Source organism: Anolis carolinensis, chromosome 1 (genome assembly GCF_035594765.1).
Source record: "Anolis carolinensis isolate JA03-04 chromosome 1, rAnoCar3.1.pri, whole genome shotgun sequence".
Classification (NCBI taxonomy): Eukaryota; Metazoa; Chordata; class Lepidosauria; order Squamata; family Dactyloidae; genus Anolis; species Anolis carolinensis.
Window position 1 is genome coordinate 250,230,455 of NC_085841.1, and position 21,150 is coordinate 250,251,604.

The 21,150-nt window shown below is 39.1% G+C and overlaps 1 protein-coding gene across 1 annotated transcript in view; it reads left to right on the forward strand.

Annotated features, from left to right (window-relative positions):
• Window positions 1–21,150, forward strand: part of pdia5 (protein disulfide isomerase family A member 5) — a 220,977-nt gene that overhangs the window by 114,262 nt on the left and 85,565 nt on the right. The window contains exons 7-10 of the mRNA XM_062967407.1: window positions 1,573–1,633; window positions 7,909–7,976; window positions 20,528–20,619; window positions 20,724–20,795. Coding sequence (XP_062823477.1) covers window positions 1,573–1,633; window positions 7,909–7,976; window positions 20,528–20,619; window positions 20,724–20,795 — 293 coding nt within the window. The remainder of the gene's footprint in view (window positions 1–1,572; window positions 1,634–7,908; window positions 7,977–20,527; window positions 20,620–20,723; window positions 20,796–21,150) is intronic.

A 21,150-nucleotide genomic window follows, 5' to 3' on the forward strand; every position in this document is an offset into this window, starting at 1 on the left:
ATAATCAGAAATGACTTGGAGGTACATAACCACAACAACAATAATGTAAATCTTTGCTTAATTCATTGTTGCCCGTTTGGAACAAACAATTTCAGCAATTTGCCCCTCTGGCAAAATACAAGAATTATTGTATAATTTGCACAAGGCTGATTCATGTAAAAAAAATGTTTCTTTTTGAACAGAAAATGTATTTTCTGTCCCCAAAGTATATTTTTGTGCAAAAAACTATGTGTATTTATGTGCAAAGGAATCTTCCCCACAAAGCCTCTAAATACAAAGAATCCTTGATCGGTGTCTCAAATACGTATTAATAAGTATTTTTCATAGCCCTTTAGAAAACCATCAAATTCAGCAATACAACACATTTAATCTAGGAACTCCCAACCCACCATTTGAAATAAAACAGGTACTATAATGTTCATACAACTTGCAGGTTGAGGATCATGTTTTTAGGGCAATTTTCTTCAATGGAACGTGTACTCCATTCTTAAAGAATAGATTCAAAAGAAAGAGAAATAGATTGTTTCCCTTAAACAAGAGCCAGTCCTAGGCAATGAGGGACTGTGAGAATGGATTTTTCAAAGCCAATGTGAAGGGAAAGGTAAGATGAAAATTTTAAATTGAAATCGACCCCGAGAGGGCTTGTAATAGAGAACAGAAAGGTGAGCATTAAAAATTAATCTTCTTATAAAAACTGAATGCCAAAGTAACTGTTCCTAATATCAGAGTGAAAGTGAAGAAATTGAAATGACTATGAAATACCAGCCAGGGACCAATCAATTAAAATTTAAAATCAATAGAGTGGGAAACATACAATATTCTTTTCAGAAAAATAACAGATAAAGAACAGCAATGATAATAATGAGTCTGGGTAGGAAGACAAAGAACAGTAAAAGTTTGATTTAGGGCTGTTTTAGCTTTTCGTTGTTCTGACCATATATGCAATAGTTTGTGCTAAAAGAAAAAGAGTGCAATTTCCCCCATAATTGTGCATTGATACTTGTCAAAGATGCCATTAATTGGTTTCCAAACCCTTCAATAATTGTGCAGGTGTGGCCAGTACCTCCAGTTCTTCTGCTTCTTGGCTATAAACCACTTGAGCTCTGTAGCCCCATTAACCAAGATCTGTAACTGAACTCACATTTGCCACAAAGTACTGATATAGATACAGTGAATACTTACATAGGTTATTCAGCAAGGTAAGTGATGGGGCTGCACATTTTTTAATGAAAATAATACCATACTCCAGCAGTTACTGACTTCTACTTCTTCATGGTGGTAGAATATATAACTTTATTAGTTTCAGTCAAAGTATAAGAGACATCAACAGGTAGCCAAACTATGGTAGATGCTACTTTTTTGAGGACTACTTACCCCAATAACAATCTTCTACATCTTATTGGTCTTTGTGCTACTGGTACACCCACTTAAATTCATTTATTTCTCTGTCAATATTATTAAAAGTCCTATAATGCAAAAACTTGGGGATTTTGTGTACAACTTGCAGGGTTAGATAATGTTGCCTATGGTGAAGATTTGTATGACAGCATGCTTTTCTTTTGGCATTATCAGGAACTTAAGAGGCTTTTGAAGAAAGAAGATAAGCCTGTGCTTCTGATGTTTTATGCCCCTTGTAAGTAGTCTTAAATGCAAGATCTCAAATTTCTTATTTTTAATTTATTCTTTGTTCAAGTAGAATAATATGATCACCTCACTGTTAAGTTATGCCTTTCATGCACTGGGCCAATACCATGGGTACGTCGACACATTTTTCTTTTCTTGAACATCTTCCTCACTATATACTTATTATATATTGTTCTGTGAAAACTCTTAGCAGTGTGGCATGGTAATATTTCAAATACTTAACTGTTTTCTCTGGGGGCACTCTGCTTAAATTATTGAAAGAGAAAGAAACACTCAGATGCACTTTCAAAGGTAGTGCATGTTTTCACTATACTAATGGTTTTCAGACTATTTTAGGCAGCAGATCCAAATCTTTGTTGGATACCACATTTGCTTTAGCCTGAATCCAATAAAGAAGTATTTGACTCTGGGTTCACATCCACACCAAATAGTTTGATTGTACAAAAAAGAACTATTGTACAGATCCAGCAAGGCTATTAGTAAGCAGCTGAGCAAGGTCAGGGCGATCTGATCGCCAGTCGCATGAAGCTGGTCAGAATTAAGTACTGTAGGACCTTGGAGAGCTCCCAGGGACAGGAGGATTTCATCCCATACAGAAATTGCAAACTCCGCAGTGAAGCTGCAAAGAATATTAAGACAGTGTCCTGAATAAAGCTGTGCATTGGTTTATGGCCTTGAATTGAGCCCGCTGCTGTTGTTTTAGTAGTGATCCCTAAATACAGTAACTACTTTGAGTTCTCCTTAGGCTCCTTAACTTTGGCCAGAATTATCTGCGCAAGTTGCTTTGTTTGGTTAACAATACGTAAAGGTTAAGTTTTTCCCCTAACATTAAGTCCAATCGTGTCTGACTCTGGGGGTTGGTGCTCATCTCCATTTCTAAGCCAAAGAGACGGCATTGTCCATAGATCCCTCCAAGGTCATGTGGCCAACATGACTGCATGGTGCGCCGTTACCTTCCCACCGGAGCGGTACCTATGGATCTACTCACATTTGCATGTTTTCAAACTGCTAGGTTGGCAGAAGCTGGGGCTAACAGTGGGCGCTCACTCTACTCCCCAGATTCGAACCTGCGACCTTTTGGTCCACAAGTTCAGCAGCTCAGCGCTTTAACACGCTGCGCCACCGGGGGCTCAGTAATGTGGTCTATATTCTAATTGGAAGATTATTGAGGCGTTTCTTTCCACCTGACAAACCCTGTTCCCCTTCCTTGTTAGTTCAGATAATTTTGGTGGGTGTTTCCTGCTCAAATTCATCAACCAAAAAAGAGGGTGGGACCTTAAGATCATTGGAGAGCAGGCAGTTTAAGGTGAGCTGGATCATTGCAAGAAGGACTGAGAGTTTGGAGCCTTCAGATCTTAACTCACTGAGGTAGTGTTTCATTACATGGCTTACCATTTCTATTGCACTGCGAAATCTGCTGTTTCTTCCTTAAGGCATTGTTCTCTTAAATATCAGCTTCAATAAATAAAGGACTCTGAGTAATGATAAAGTCATTGCCTGCGAGGACTCCTTCTCCTAACAATTCTCTTGAGACTGCATTATTTTTCTTCATGCAGATTCATACTTGACTATTGCGCTCTTAAAGTTTTACAGGCATTTCAGAGTTTTTGAACTCATTTCTGAATGGCCTTTGTCTTTTCTGGCTCACAGCATGTGTTGCAACCACCTGCTGTTTTATATCTGTTTGAAGCAGTAATGTCTGATATATGCCTGTAAATCATTATTTTAGGGGCAGCGCTTGTTGTTAAAACACTTTCACAATTCAGTCTCTCTTGGTCTCTTTTGGTTGAATCTATTTTCTGTAACAAAAATCCCTTTCGGCACTTCACTTCTGACCCTTTAGCCAGTTTAAAGCTAAAGCCAGCCTTCCCTACGCAAACGTTCTTCAGTTGTTCAGGTGTGTTATAGCGCAGCTCCTATAATCTTCAGCTTTCATGGGCATTGTTTAACACATTTAGAAAGCATCCTTCGTCCACTTTTTCTTCCTTTAGAACAAAGAAACACCTGATTGTATTGAATGAATTTTGAAAGAGCCAGATTCATTTTTAAATAATAATTTGCTGTTTTCATTAAAAATGTATCATTAGTATACACCATTAGATATGACATGCTTCTGTATATGCTCAAGTTACCATTTAACGGTTAGTCATTTTAAACTAGGAAAGTTTACAAATGTTTATCCATCCTAATAGGTTTCTGTTTTTTCTGATGTTCCTGGCCTTGTTGGATTGGATCCACACTTTAATGGAATAGTAATTTGGGCAAAAGGGGAATGCGTTCTTGCCAATTCTCCTTTGCTCTTGTATCATGCATTTCAAAGAGTGCTTTCAAGGGCTGGAGGATTTTCTAGAACAGTAGTTCTCAACCTGTGGGTCTCCAGGTGTTTTGGCCTACAACTCCCAGAAATCCCAGCCAGTTTCCGGGAGTTGAAGGCCAAAACATCTGGGGACCCACAGATTGAGTACCACTGTTCTTTTATTTATTTATTTATTTGATTGTTTATGTATTTATTTATTTACGATACTTTTACCCCACCTTTCTCACCCCAGAGGGGACTCAAGGCGGCTTCACAACATGGCAATAATTCAATGCCTTTAAAAACAAAGTACAACATAGTCATTTAAATAATAAAACATTAAAATATAATTAAAACACAATTAAAACAATTAACATTTAACTCTGACAACAGAGTAAATCACATGATTCAAGAGCATAGTGGGGCCGTTCAATTGGTCAGTTCCATATCTTCATATCTATTACTGCACCAGATTTCCGAAGGCTTGGTCAAAGAGCCATGTCTTCACTTTTTTGCAGAAGATCAGGAGAGAGGGGTCTGATCTAATCTCCCTGGAGAGGGTGTTCCATAGCTGAGGGGCCACCACCAAGAAGACTCTGTCTCATGTCCCTGCCAGTCGCGTCTGCGAAGAGGGCGGGACCGAGAGCATGGCCTCCCCAAATGATCTTAGACTCCAAGATGGTTCATAGAAGGAGATACGTTTGGACAGGTAAAGTGGGCCAGAATGGTTTAGGGCTTTATAGACTAAAGCCAGCACTTTGAATTGTGCTTGGTAGCAAACTGGCAGACAGTGAAGCTAGAAGAATGTGAATGGCTTTGAAGGTTCAGGAGCAGAAAGGCATTTGAAGGAAGTCACTTCCCATTTCTACCCCACTTTGTCAAGGGGTCAGCCCTGCTAGATAGAACTCATTGGATCAAGATGAAAGTGAGGTCTCCTTTCACATGCAGAAGCAAGTTTAGGTTGAAATTGCTATTTCTGTTGGATGCAGGGAAACCTCTGTTCTATCAATTTAACTTGAACTGCTTGAGATTACTCAAATGCTTTGTTAGGTATTAATTTGTTAATGTATTCGTTAGCAGGTGAACAGAAATATTTCAGCTTCTTTAAATTTTAAGAAAGTTTCATGTGATGCATCTGGATTTCAGAAGTGGAGAAGCAATAAATGATGGATGTTAGGTGCTTTCTAGGTTTTTAAACAGTCTGCTTTTTATGAGCATCAATATTAGATATGCATTTTTACAAAAATAGGGAATCTTTGATATTTGACAGTGTGCACGTTTTTTTTAAAATTGCATTGCTATGATGTTAAATTTAATTAAAGATCAGAGTTATTGAATCCTATATGATTTTACTATTGCAAAAGAACATATATTGCAAGGTTGGAAATAATGCATTAATCATTCATTTTCGAATGGTCAAAAGATATTACTGTTTACCTTCACATTAATATGTGTTTTCTAGATGTCAAATTCAAGAAAATGTATTTTTGGAAATATGGATGGCTTACATTAACATAAGTGCCTAGACCTTGTTCATATGCTATGCATTTCCCTATTCTCCCCTCACTTATTCTTTGCTATTTCTTTTGTGTGTAGATGTGCTTTTAAAAATCCAATTTAAAAAATCTAAAGGGGGCAGAATCCCCATAATTCAAAATATAAAATAAGTATATGGGAAGGAGAGCTCAACAGGCAATGATGAAAAAATATGGTAAACCACTTTTTAATCATCATCTCAGTTTACACCATGCCAAATGCTGATAGCTCATATCCGTTATTGAAGAAGCCATTAATCTCAGTCAGTGTTCATCATAGGTTTCTAAGGATTTCTAAGTTGATCTAACAGTGTCCATATGTGAAATTGTGAAAATTGGGAGTGAGTGAAATACCCTCTATAATGCAGTTGTCCTCTCCCTGCTCCCCCAAACACTATGCTGGAAAAGGCCCTGGATCAGTTTTTGGGTGGTGCTAAGGGTTGGGACAAGGGGAATATTTCATTATTGGCTGTAAGCCCTAGTCTTCTGCTTTTTGTCCAAACACAAAGTGATCTGCTTAGTATTAGAAGAAAGTGCCAGTTTACAAGGTTACTTTTTATTTGCTTAGTATTGTGTGCACGTTGTTTCTTGCAAACTGAAGCCAGATGACTTGGCTCTGTCCCCTCTTTTACTGTCAAATCAGCCTTCAAAACATCAGAACCCGCTGGGTCCTAATGGAGGCTTGTATTTGAACGTTCCTTAGTAATCAAGCCAACACTGCCACTGCTGGTTTCTTGATGTCTGTGTACTTAATAGGATGAAGGGTGCTTCAGTTAAATCCCAAGACTTGTCTTATCTAAATCAAGCCCATAGCATCTGTGTGTGAACCCTGTGTTGCCTAGAAATAGGAATGAGCACACGCACAAGAAGCAAAGCAGTTACACCACCTAATAAAGAAAACTTTATTTAACAAGTTGAATACAACAGGACAAATAAGATCAGTGGTGAAATAAAACCAGTTATATTATTTATTAAAATGATATTATTAACATATTAATTAACATAGACCCATATTCAGTGCTGATACATTGCAACCCCAAATATTTTGGTAAGGTTGCATAGATCTCGCTTGCTGGATCGTCACCTTGTTGTGGTGAGCAGGCTTGTGCGAGCCAGTGAACCTATGAGCAAAGCTGCCTGGAGTCATGTACTCCCAGCAGGGTCACAGGAGAGGAACTGGGCAAAGAACAATCCAAAAAAATCCAAGAAAGTCCTTAGCAGTAGAAAAGACAGACACTAGCATGGTGTGTGTTATAATGGCTGTGAAAGCATGTTACAATGGTTGTGAAGGCAAGTGAAAGCTGCATCAGATAAGAGGCCACCAACTGTTGTGGTATCCATGCCTTTGGATTAGAACCTTTTCCTGTAAAGACTGTGTGTTGGTCACTGTTCACTGACCCCCACACATAAAACAAATTCACGCACAAAATTGTCTTCCAAGCAAACAAATAATTTAAAGATGGGCTTAAAGCTCTTGGTATAAACACGAAGAACTGGGAAGTCCTGGCACTTGAGCATTCTGACTGGAGGTTTACTGTTACCAATGTTGCTATGGATTTTGAGGAGGCACAAATACAAGGTGAAAGGAAGACATGTGCAAACCCTTGCTGTGACTGCCTTCCGTCTGGAAAAGTATGTCCTCAATGTGAAAGACCATGTGGATCCATAATAGGTCTTCAGAGTCCTTTATGGATCCACTGCCAAGACTCTCCCTCTGGAAGGCAATCATCCTCGGCCATGAGTGATCACCTATCTGCAACTTCCAGGCTGATAGATAGCAACATGTTTGCTGTTACCTTGTCTTGTTTGCTCTTCAAGGGATTATTTCAATGCTATTTTTCAAATTAGCCCAAAAGTGCAGGTATAGAAGCATTTACAGGTGGATCTGCTTGGGAATCAGGGCATATCATTTCCAGTACCAATATATTGTGACCTCAAACACTTTGATAAGGTAGTACAGTCCAATCCCATTTCCTGTCATTTTTGAACACGGCACATAGTTTCTCTGACCTGTTCTTGCAGAATTCTTGTTGCAAGAACAGGTCAGAGGTGATAAAGAGATTTATTTATGTGTCCTTCTTCAGCCACGACTTGGCCAGAAATTTGTGGCGGGAGGCCAGATACTACTGTTGAAACTTTACTTAAATAAATCTTATCAATGTACAGTTTTTAAAAGCAAAGCAATGGCATTAGAACAATATAAGGAAGCTATATGCATATGATTTTAAAAGATTTGGACTATATGACTGAGTGAAGAGACTTAAAGACCTTGGGCACTCAAGACTAATTCTGTGCATTTTCTATTGTATTTCTCTTGCTGCAGTTCAGTTGAAATGATAGGGTATGCGTAGGAGTATTGTTCATTTGCTTTTGCTGTTGGAGAGAGAGTTTAGCAGTGTGATTATTGATTTCTCGCTTTCTCTTTCCCATTAGGGTGTGGGGTTTGCAAAAGAATGATGCCATCATTCCAGCAAGCATCTACAGAACTGAAGGGCAAGTATGTAAGTGAGAGGAGTTGCAAGACTAATGGATGTTTCTTTCCTAAATATGCGACTTCTTGTTTGTGTGTATCTATAATGAATAGCTGTGGCAACACAGAGGCAGTTAAATCCACACATTGAGATAAATCTTAGCATATTTATAATAACCTTCTTTGTCATTTATTTTGATAGTATTAGTCTGCTGTGGCGATCCAGTAAAGGCTTTAGGAATCCAAGATGAAAACAAACATATGATTTAATCTCTGAACGGCCCGTTTAATATTTAAAGGATGGGTTATTATTACTGCATTTCAAAAAAAGTTGTCTAATGCACAAACTGTTGGGGTCCATTAGTCCTCACAGCATTCACTACCATTTCTCAATTTTTTTTAGAATGCACTGAGGGAGAAATAGAAGATAAAATGAAAGGGAAATGTAAAATGTGTCAGTGAAATACAGGAATGCTCATAACAAAAAATACAACAGAAATCAAATTAGTCTTCTAGGTTCATATTAAATAATGGATAGAAGTTCAGTATACTTCAGTTATCTGAGACAGACTTCTAAAAAAATTACAAATCAGAAACCAGTGTTGTCAATCCATGCGAATGGAGTGTTAGCATCTATGTTCAAATAAAACCAACCCGTAATTGAATAAATATCTGAAAACAAAATACACGGGCCGCAGTGGTGCAACGGGTTAAACCCTTGTGCTGGCTGAACTGCTGACCTGAAGGTTGGTGGTTTGAATCCGCAAGATGGGGTGAACTCTCATCTGTCAGCCCTAGTTTCCCATGCGGGGACATGAGAGAAGTCTCCCAACAGGATGGTAACACATCTGGGCGTTCCCTGGGCAACGTCTTTGTAGAAAACAGCGATATCCTTTCTGGTGCTCTTGAAAGTGATAAAAATGCAAAAGTGATTTTATGGTATTTAAGCATTTGTGTATACATACTTCTACTCAGTTTCAAGAAGTTGCTAGAGACCAAAGGTGCTCTGGTTAGTTTTGTCATTAGCTAACTTTCCTTGTCCATTCACTTCTACAGGAGTGAATTCTTAGTGATTTATACATAATTATTAAAGAGGTTGAATAGTAAGGGGGATAAAATAGCACAAGATCCTAGGCACCATAACTATTGAATAATATATGGATTGTGAAGTGGTTCATGTTTGTTAATGAAGTCTTACAAATATTTTAAGCCGCTGCTGTGATCCTTGGCAACCCCATTAGCATAGGAGGATTAAAGAATCCCACTGTCTCTTCATAGAAATCAAAATGTCAAACGTAAAAATAGTAATTAAAAACTTTAAAAAATTGAAAAAATAACATAAAATACAACAGCCAATTTTTAAGCAGACCTCAGAAATGTGCATAGCTTCATTGGAGCAGCAGAAAAAGCTACACTGATCAAATCAAGCCCACCAAGAGGCAAAATAGCTCAGTGGCTTCCATGTTAGGTGCATGGGGTTCATTGAATCTACTCTGGGCTTTACTCCAGTCTTTAAAAGAGCTAATTTGGGAATAGAGTTCATCATCTAGAGGTGTATCTACACTGTAGAATTAATACTGTTTGACCTTACTTTAACTGTCATGGCCCAAAGCTATGGAATCACAGAACTTGTAGTTTGGTGAGGTACCAGCAGACTCTGGAAGACTACAAAATTACAACTTCGATGATTCCACAGCATTAAACCATGTCAGTTATAGTGGTGCCAAACTGTATAAGTTCTACAGTGTAGCTGCACCCCTTGATAGTTACTTTAACATTTAGAATCACCCATTTTATGTCCTGCTGCAGTTTGGGGGATAAGTGACCATGAATGATGGGATTGACAGTACCTTCACTCACTTCCTGAGACCACTGCAATCCACACCAATGACTGATAAAGACCAAACTTGGCAGAAAGACCCCCCATGACCCACCCTACATCCTGGCGCTGTTTGGAGGAGGATGGGCCATGGACGATGGGATTTGCAATACCTTCACTCACTTCCAGAGACCACTGCGACCCCCACCAATGCCTGGTCAAGACCAAACTTGGCACATAGAGCCTCGATGGCCCACTCTACATCCTGGTGTGGTTTGGAAGAGTTTGGACCACGAATGATGGGACTTGCAGTATCTTAATTCATTTCTTGAGAGCACTGCAATCCCCACCATTGACTAATCAAGACCAAACTTGGCACATAGAGCACCCATGACCTACTCTATACCTTGGTGCTGTTTGGAGGGGGATGGACCATGGGCGATGGGACTTCCATATGGGAATTGTAGTTCACCCGCACCCACTGAACCCAGCTGACATTGGATCGAGACTATACTTGGAACACAGGCAAACAATGCCTTTCTCAAATGACCCGGGCACCGCCAGGTCCCCAATCTAGTCTAGAATAAAAGACAAATCAGATTCATTACATCCCTTGATAGTGAAGCCAGTGGCTATCCCTGGCCCACTCCCACTTACATGATATGCCCACTTACATGATATGCCCACAAAGGCTTTCTTTGGAGGCAAAGGCAAAGAGTGGGAATCAGGTAGTAATCCAGATGTTGACCTATAACACTATGCAGCATGATTTTTGTTCCTGGATTATAAATGTCATTTCATAATTGGTTCTATTATAAAAACATGAAAATTTGTATTTAACTGCAAAACCTTTGTTTTTGCGGGACATCCTGCAGCACATTTTGCTATAGTTTTTTGATAAATATCTCAAGAGAGTTTCAACCAATTCAGCATAGTTTGTGGCAGCCACAAAAGTAAAAGTTTATTGAGTATAACAACTACTTTCAAAGTAAAAAGTGCACAATTAAACAGGAAATAATACCTTCAAACCAGTACTAGAATATTTTTTTAAATTTTGTTACATAGTGTAATTCCTGATTTCCTTAGTCAGCATAGTTTATATTGATCAAAAGTGGGAGTGGTGGATTAGCTTTATCTATAGGACCACATGATTTTGAATTTTGTCCTAAGGCTTGGTGCCACTGCTGAAAAAAGCCTGCTCGTGACATTGTGAAGGAAACAGGGAAGCATTTATCATATGGAAGAATACCTGGTAAAAATGACATATGGGAAGAAGCAGTTGAGAATACAGTGTCTTGACAGTTGCATTGTACAGTTCTTTAGATTAATTGTGTCAATAATTGATGATTTCATAATTAAATCTTTCAAACAATTGTAACTAAAACCATTAATATCATCTATGTATAATTCCGTTTCAATTCTGTATTTCAATTCTGAAATACGTAGTGCTTTATAATGCATTATTTTAAATCAGATAGAGTACCTTCTGTCGCTAGTATACTTTTTTGCAGAATTGTGCACATTTTTCTTAATGTTTTTGTGGGGGTGGAGCACATAGGCCATAAACTTTTGAAGAGGCCAGGGAAGGTGCTATAGATCAGCAGAATATAAGTAAGAATCTCCTCCTGTATGCAAAAAAGTTCCTTACTCTCACTCATGCAGGAATATTTTTGGCTTCAAAATGTCATTTTAAAATAAGATTTTACTAATGACAATACTACCTGCCTAGCTTATTTCACTATTCTTTTTAAAATATTTGAGGCATTGTTCATTGTAAAATCCCATGCGGTGAACAAGTTGTTGATTTTCCTTGGATAATTAGGCTGAACCATGCCTTCTGCATGTTTAAGTGTTGCTTAAATGAATACCAGAGATTATTTTACACACAGACGTGTATATGCCATGCAATAATTCACAGTCTACTTGCTAGGTTATGAATTATTACTAGCCATATATATTACAGAGCAGTTCTTCCAAACTTCCACCTTACTATTTTTCCTAACATTAACCTGCAGATCACTGAAATGGAATATAATTCTGTATATATAACATTCTTAGTGTGCATGGTATTTTTGCTGAAAAAAAGGCAGGCCTTTGCTCGAAGGAATTTCTAACCACTAAAAATTAGCTCATTGAATGCAACAGTGAGAAATTTGGCAGACAGAGGGAGGGAACTGTAAGAGTGTGGATTTAAAAATATGGTGAGCTGTGAGCAAATTCAGAAATACCAATTTTGACTTGTTTTATTTGAAAGCAGTGAGACTACAGTGCTTTTAAACTTAACTAACATTTATCTAGCTTATTTTAAGATTAAGCAAACAGAAAGGAAATATAAAAGGAAGGGTAACGTATATACATGACACATGGAAAGGTTGAAACTGATGACTAATTTCTATGCTCCTGAACTCATTCAAAGACATTTACATGAAAGTAAGCTCTGTTTCTTGGGAATAACTTCTGCTGCAATGAAATGTGCTTCTGACTGCTGTTTTTATATCCTTGGTCCCTGCGGAGTCTTGGCTGTTTTGTTGTTCTGGCCGTAGTTTCATATGCAGTGAGATGTCTTCATGTTAGAGTCTCCTGTCCCACATTGATAGAATCATAGAGTTGGAAGAGACCTATAAGCGCCATCCAGTCCAACCCTCTGTCATGTAGGAAAATATAACCAAAGCACTCCTGACAGATGGCCATCCCCCCCTAGCTTCATCCTCTGGAGTCCTGGGGCTAGTATTTCAGTAGTTTGAGTGCTAATCTTCGTAGAAAAACAGTGTAACTAGTAGAAAATTCAAAGCACCAGGCTATAACACAATAGCTCAAATACCGTCTGATTGACAGGCAGGAAACTTATATGCTCTCTAGTAAGTCTTATTATACCTGTATTCTGTATTCTGGTAGGAGAGCATCCCATTGTCTCCATGATGAATAGAACCACCTTCTTCTAGAAGAACGTGGCTGGATATTGGAGGAAGGCCCTTCTTTCCATCTCACCACCTTAAGATGTAACAGAGGACCTTCTTAGTGGCCGGTCTCAGGTGTGGAGCTCCCTTCCAAGAGAATTCAGAGCGATCCCATCCTTGTTGACTTTTCAGCAATAGGAGAAGACATTTACTGTTTTGACTTTTGGAATTGTTTATGGGAGAGTTTGTTGCTTTTGTGTGCCTTTATGATATACGGCGCCCCTAAATGGATCCTGTCATGGGGTTTTCATAACAAATTTGTTCAGAGGTAGTTTGTTTTTGCAACCTTATGAGATTGAGCAAATGTAATTTGCCCAAGGGCATCCAATGAGTTTCCATTCCTGAGCAGGTACTCAAACACTGTCCAACACTCATACCGTTGCACTACATTTGCTCATTCATACTCATTCACAGGGCTTTTAATACTATGCTGTATTGTCCCTATGTATTGTTTTAAAATTTTCTTGATTTCTACTGATAATTTAATTAAATTTCAATTTTCCATGTCTTTAGCATTGGGAGCTTTTACTTGTATCTATTTTTAATGTTTGTAGCAGTGGTTCTCAACCTGTGTGTCCCCAGATGTTTTGGCCTTCAACTCCTAGAAATCCCAACAACTGGTAAACTGACTGGATTTCTGTGAGTTGTAGGCCAACACACCTTGGGACCCACAGGTTGAAAACCACTAGTTTGTAGCCTACCTTGAGCCCCAAATTTGGGAGAAAGTGGGATATGAATAAGCAAAATAACAACAGCAGAAGAAACAATAACATTAACAGTAGTAGGAATATGTCTGCATCCAGTGAAAGCTGTGATATCTATAGTATTCTACTGAAAGTTATCATGGTGTAGTTGTAGTCAGCAAAATTTGAAGCATTCTTATTTTGTGCTAAAAAGCTTTAAAAAAGAGACAAGTATGTGGTCTTGCAGTCATGCTGTACAGTTACAAAGTAAGTAAGATGTATTGGTTTTCCTCCTATCTGCCCTGCAATCCTTTGACATTCTTGTCTACTTGAAAACAGTGTAAGTCAGGGGAAGAAATGTAGTCCATCTAGGCTCTCAGGCGGAGGCAGTTGCTTAGCTGGTAAAAGCAATTTCACCACTAGTTATATAGAAATTGCTAATGCAAGGATTTCCTTGTTAATCTGTTAGATGGCCTTTGGTGTAGGTGTCAATTTCACAGAATGGTGAGAAGATCACACTTCATGTTTATTTTTTAAAAATCCATTTCCAATAGTTCCTGAGCAACAGCTGACCTTACATGAATGTTCTGCTTTAAGTTTTATTTCACGCTATCTCTGAGCACATTTGGTCTGAGTAGTTGCTTAGTTTGGGATATTGGTATTAAATTTTTATGTTGCAAGAGGAAATCCTGTTTTTTGGATGGAAGTAAGTGAGAGGAGGTGAGTTTAATGCCATGTTGCTAAAGGGAGTTAAGCCTTTGATGTTATTAAGAGTTAATCTTCCAGTTGTATCTTCAGCAACTTTCCACTGAGGAATGTAACTGCTAGATGCCCTGCATCTAAATCTCAAACTCATGGAAAAGCTGTAGTGGCCTCGGCCTAGTTTGAAGTGCTCAGGGCTTTCGGTAATTTATTGTTCCATCAGAAGATGTCAGGTCATGCATTCGGTATCCAAAGGCTACACTGCAGGTTTGCTCACACTGTGCATGTCTACTCCCTTCTTGGTAAAATATGGGAGTACACCAGGGCTGCAGCTGTGAAGATGAATTAAAGAGCTGTGTCCATGTGCAAGGCTCTAAATAATGAGCCTAGAAATTAGTGTCTCAAACAGGTAGGGAATTTAAAAAGCTCTACTAATTGCCCTTGCTAAAGATGGTTGTAATTTATGGCGAGCTTCCTGTCTGCAGTTTGGGCTTGATATTAGCAAACTCTACATATTAAAAGACTTGGTCTCCCATTTTTAGCATTTAATAACTATGTGTCTCTGTATTAAATGAACTGGGTACAAATAGTATTAATTTTATCTGGATTCAGCAAGAGTTGCTTTCTTCCAACTATAAAATTTAAAAAGAATACTCCCTCCGATTATTTTTCATTTATTTGAAACAACAAAAATAGTTTACTGGTCGATGAACTCAGTCAAGAAAGCCATGGCCCTGAGTTTGCAAGACCTGAACAGGTCTGTTGATAACAGAGTGACTTGGAGACAGGCCCGGTCCAACATGGAGGCCAGTGAGGCCCCCGCTTGGAGCGCAGGGTCCCCTGGGGCGCCGTTGAGGTGTCTCCCCCCTCCCCCCCCCCCCCCACGGGGATCACCGGCTCAGTTGAAGCCTTCCACCTTCCGCAGCAGTGGGCATGGCTCTCTCTTCCTCCCTGCTTCTCTCTCTCTCTCTCTCTCTGAGAGGTCGGAGAGAGAGAGAGAGAGAGAGGTCGCAGAGGGAGGGAGGGAGAGAGAGAGAGAGAGAGAGAGAGAGAGGTCGCAGAGAGAGAGAGGGGGGGGGGAGAGAGAGAGGTCGCAGAGAGAGAGAGAGAGAGAGAGGTTGCAGAGAGAGAGAGGGGGGGGAGAGAGAGAGGTCGCAGAGAGAGAGAGAGAGAGAGGTCGGAGAGAGAGAGAGAGAGAGAGAGGTTGCAGAGAGAGAGAGAGAGAGAGAGAGAAAGCAGGGAGGGAGGGAAGAAAGAAGGGACCCAGCACCAGCCTCTTTCTCTTTCTCCCTCTTAGGAAAAAAGTCTCTTCCCCGGTTTGGTTTTGCTCTTTCCAGACTTACCCAAGAGCCAGTTAGCCTTAAAGGGGAACACCTGAGGCAGGCAAGCCTTTCTAATGGGAATCCTTAAGAGCCAGAGGATATCCCTTTAAGAGATCTCTCCAGGAGGATTATGGCACCAGCTCATTTGCAACAGATTCAGTGCCATGTAATCATGTGAGTTGTAGTTTTAAAAAGTCCCTAGCCTTCCCTGCAGAAGAGAGCCAGTAGCATGCCAAACTACAACTCCCAGTTTTCTGTCAGATTGTTTTGGATTTCAACTCCCACAATTCCTAACACCAGACACGGGCAAAGTTTGCCCTTGCCTGGTATAGAAGCATTCTATTCTTTTTCCCCAGACATGCCAACAGTTTGTATATTAAGTGAGAAAATCCTGGGTATTTTTTCCTTTGATGCTAAAAGTGCATAGGTTGTTCAGCAACAGCCTACTGGCTGGGTTGCTATGAGTTTTCCGGGCTCTATAGCCATGTTCCTGAAGCATTCTCTCCTGACATTTTACCCACATCTGTGGCAGACATCCTCAGAGGTTATGGGGTCTGTTGGAAACTAGGCAAGTGGGGTTTATATATCTGTGGAAAGTCCAGGGTGGGAGAAAGAACTCTTGTCTGTGGGAGGCAAGTGTGAATGTTGCAATTGGCCACCTTGATTAGCATTGAATAGCCTTGCAGCTTCAAAGCCTGGCTGCTTCCTGCCTGGGGGAATCCTTTGTTGGGAGGTGTTAACTGGCCCTGATTGTTTTCTGTCTGGAATTCCCATTTTCTGGGTGTTGTTATTTATTTACTGTCCTGATTTAACTTTTCTTTAATACTGGTAGCCAGATTTTGTTTATTTTCATGGTTTCCTCTTTTCTGTTGAAATTGTCCATGTGCTTCTTGTGGATTTCAATGGCTTCTCTGTGTAGTCTGACATGGTGGCTTTTACAGTGGTCCAGCATTTTTGTGTTCTCAAATACTGGCTGTCAGGAATTGTGGGAGTTGAAGTCCAAAACATCTGGAGGGCCAAAGTTTGCCCATGCTTGATTTAGATCCATCTCAAAAAAGGGTATATTTGGCAATCCCTTTGGGTACGACCTTGGAAATATCTGGCTATAGTGCAAAATGTTCTCAAGTGTTGGGTTTTTGAAACTGCACAAGATGGCTTTAAGGCAATTTCTGCCCCCTCAGCCAAAACATATACAGCCAACTTCAGTAAGCTGGAAATAGTCTTAATCATGTATCCAGCTCAATAGCAGATTGTGATGGGAAAGTTCTGGAAAGTGCAGTATAGAGCAGGCATGGGCAAACTTTAGTCCTCCAGATATTTAATAATAATAATAATAATAATAATAATAATAATAATAATAATTGTTATTCTATTTTATTTCTAACCTGCCCTCTCTCCCCAAAAGGACTCAGGGCAGCTTCCAAATGCAAAGGCAAATATTCAATGCCATATACAATAATAAAAACACAACACAATAAAGTCACAAATAAATCATAGCTAAAAGTGCATATAAAATTGATTCTATAGGGAGGATAAATGATTGGATTTCAACTCCTACAGCTTAGCTTTCTCTGCCAATAATGGTACCATACCAAACTACAGCTCCCAAGATTCTGTAGCAGTGAGCCATCTTGGATATTGCAAGGGATGATTTTTATATTATTATTATTATTATTATTATTATTATTATTGACACAATGACGTTGTATGACACAGCAAACAAGATAGATATGCTGGATTTCGTTTCACAAAATCACAAGTCGAACACTTCCCAAGTGTCTAGGACTGTGTGATGTATTTTCGGATTATTATTATTATTATTATTATTAGGCCTTGCTCCTGGGAAGGTTCCTCCACTGTGGCTCCCTACTTATCTATCTACCTTTCCACATATTCTCCACATTGTGTGTATGTATACATACACACACACACACACACACACATATACACACATACACAAACACATATGCAGGGACTATAACACACACACACACATATATATTCTATTCACCTCTACATTCTACCTTTTATTTTTCAGTGATTGGTTTCAGGAGGGGGGGCACCAAAATGCTGCTTGCTTACACTTGGAAATTGCCTAGGGCCGGCTCTGCTTGGAGATGTCTTGCTGCTGCTGCTGCTGTTGTTGATGTTGTTGTTTATTTGTTCAGTCGCTTCCGACTCTTCGTGACCTCATGGACCAGCCCATGCCAGAGCTCCCTGTCGGCCGTCGCCACCTCCAGCTCCTTTAAGGTCAAGCCAATCACTTCTAGGATACCATCCATCCATCTTGCCCTTGGTCAGCCCCTCTTCTTTTTTCCTTCCATTTTCCCCAGCATCATTCTCTTCTCCAAGCTTTCCTGTCTTCTCATTATGTGCCTTTAATATCCTTCCCTCCAGTGAGCAGCTGGGCATTATTTTCTGGAATATAGACTGGTTTGATCTTCTTGTGGCCCAAGTTACTTACAAAATTTTCCTCCTGTACCACAGTACAAAAGCGTCCGTCTTCCTTCGCTCAGCCTTCCTTATGGTCCAGCTCTCGCATACATAGGTTACTATGGAGAATACCATTGCTTTAATTATGCGGACCTTCGTTGCCAATGTGATGTCTCTGCTCTTCACTATTTTATCAAGATTAGTCATTGCTCTCCTCCCAAGAAGTAGACGTTTTCTGATTTCCTGGCTGCAGTCTGCATCTGCAGTAATCTTCACTCCTAGAAATACTAAGTGTGTCACTGCTTCCACGTTTTCTCCCTCTATTTGCCAGTTATCAATCAGTCTGGTTGCCATAATCTTGGGTTTTTTTTATGTTTAACGGCAACTCAGCTTTTGCACTTTCTTCTTCCATCTTGGTTAAAAGGCTCCTCAGCTCCTCCTCACTTTCAGCCATCAGAGTGGTATCATCTGCATATCTAAGGTTGTTAATGTTTCTTCCAGCAATTTTAACTCCAGCTTTGGATTCATCAAGCCCCGTGCATCACATGATTTGTTCTGCATATAAGTTGAATAGGTAGGGTGGGAGTATACAGCCCTGCCATACTCCTTTCCCAATTTTGAACCAGTCTGTTTTTCATGGCAAGAATACTGGGGTGGGTTGCCATTATCTTCCCCAAGGATCTGACCTCTCTGCCATCTTGGGTGTCCATTCATAGTTTCGCTCATGACATCATTGAGATGTTCAAGCTCCAGTACCGCAACAAGGTAACAATCCTTTGCAGGAGGTTGCTGTTAGACTTGCTATAAGTTGAACTTGACTTGATGGCAATCAACAACAACACAGAATTAGTCTTCAGTATATTAGTCTGATTTCATACTTGTTAACAGAACATGAAAAGCCAGGGATTTGCTAGTTCACACTCTTCATCACTGGAGCTTGCAATGGCAAACCTAAACAAGATGGAGAGATCTATTGTGATTTATTATGCAGTAACCCTTCTCTGTTTTGTTTCTTGCCCAAAAAGCTCAAATAAGTTAACAAGAAAGATCTCTGGATTTTTCTTCTAGTTACTAGAAGAAAAATAAAAATCCGGGATAGGTAGCTGATAGATGAACACATTGCACAAAACAGTTCACCAAAATTTGTTTAGTTTCAGGGTAAAAGTTATGTTCAGGCTTGTTCAACCTGTGGCCACATGTGGCCCAGAAGTCTTATAAATACAGCCCAACACAAAGCCATACATTTACTTAAAACATTATGAGATTTTTTTTTATAGATGGCCATAGAATGGAATGGAATAATCAGAGTATGTTATGTCTACAAATACCAGAATACTAGCCATGATTCACATTATAATTGCAAAGAGTTCAGCCAGAAGACTTGTTCAATAATTTTTCAAACCCCTCTGAATGTGGCAGTGCATAATTAGGATTATTATGTGAAGACCTTTGCTTATCTGTGGTGACAGATCTCATGAAAATTATGCAAGGACATTTTATTCATCAGTTAGTGTTAGTGTGTTTTTTTGTATGGCCCAAGACAATTCTTCTTCCAGTGTGGCTCAAGGAAGTCCAAGGTTGGACACCCTTGCCCTAGTGGTTGGACTGAAACTCCATGAAATCTTAGCCAGTGTAGCCAAAGATAAGAAAGTCTGTGAGCTGAAGAGTACTTTTTACAAAACACTTTTTTCAGAGTAGTGATGGCACCAGATGCTTCATAATCATTCAGATGAGTTTTCGTGTTTCCAGGGAATTTATAAGACCCAGCTATGATGAAGATTGCCATAACAAACATATTTTTATTCATCACACCTGAATAAATACGTTAAAGATGACATGAATAAGATTAGGGAAAGAACGAAGTGTTGTTCAACCTGACAGATTTGACAAAATTAGTATTTTTTGCCTTCCTCACTCATTGTTGCGAGAAAATGTGTCACTAACCTCAAGCAATATTTGTGAGGTTTAAAAGAAAAATTCAGAGATAGTGCAGTGTGCCTATTTTGAAATGCAAATAAGTAGAAATATACATAAATTGGTGGAAAATCAATGGAAACATAAATTTCATAAATTAGGATGAAAATTCAGGTGTTACAGGGAAACTCAACCAAATTCAAACTCGGAGACTTTCATATTCTTACATGAGATTTTCACTATACGTTCAAACATCACAACAACAGCAGCAACTATTGCTTTTTTCTTGCAAACAGTTCTGGTTTAGCTAGTGGTCAGTCTTTCTACAAAGCCAGTCAGGTTGTTTTACAGCTGAGTGAAAACCTTATTTTGGTTCGTATTCAAGCCTAACATTCAGTCCACAAAAGCTCTTGATTTTGTAAAATCCAAACATGCTAAACTCATGATTGCAAGCCTCTTTATAATTCAGGAAAAATCTTTAATCAATCAACAAACAAAGTTCACACTCCATAATGTGTGAAAAAGCCTTTAATATGGCCTGTTCAGTTTTGTTTCTTCCACTGCTAATGCTGAAGTGAATTTCATTCAAGTCAATATGTTGTATAATCTTTGAAGCGAGATAATTTTATGTAGCTTCATTGGCACATATAGGTTTTTTTTTACCAAATATAATGAATGCTGCAATTAAGGAAAGTTGTTCATCCTTCAGAAGAGCTGTGTGGAGTAAGAAATTATTTGTTTTCTTGTTTCAGGTATTTGCAGGAATGAATGTCTACTCGGCTGAATTTGAAAAAATTAAAGAAGAATATAACGTCCGGGGATACCCAACCATCTGCTATTTTGAGTCAGTCTCAATTTATTCTGCATACAGATACTTTTAAAATGAGATCACCTATTTCATATTTATATGTTTATATATGGTAATTTCCTGGTTTGTTGTGCTTACAGAAAAGGAAAATTCCTGTTTAACTTTGAAAACTACAGTGCCACAGCAAAGGACATAGCAGAATGGTTACAAAAGTAAGTCCTGCAAGTTCTTCAACTATGTTTCTGAGAACTGGCTATTTTGGTAAACACACTTGGATCCTAGAAATAGCAGTGTTTTGTGACATTACTTCAGAAGGACAATAAAAGCGTATCACTGATCTATGAACAATCATCTTAGGCTATTGTTTGCTTTCAGATTCCATGCTGTTTTACCATTGCACATATTTTCCAGTTGCAGTCATTTATTTTATCTGAGCAGCCAGAAGGACAATCCCAGTCTATGCACAGGTTCCATTTATAAATGTGGAGGCTTCCCTTGGGTGTGATTTGGTGGTTGGTGGTAGTGGCATAGGCCATCTTGAATGCAATTTTTTACAGACAGCGAAGT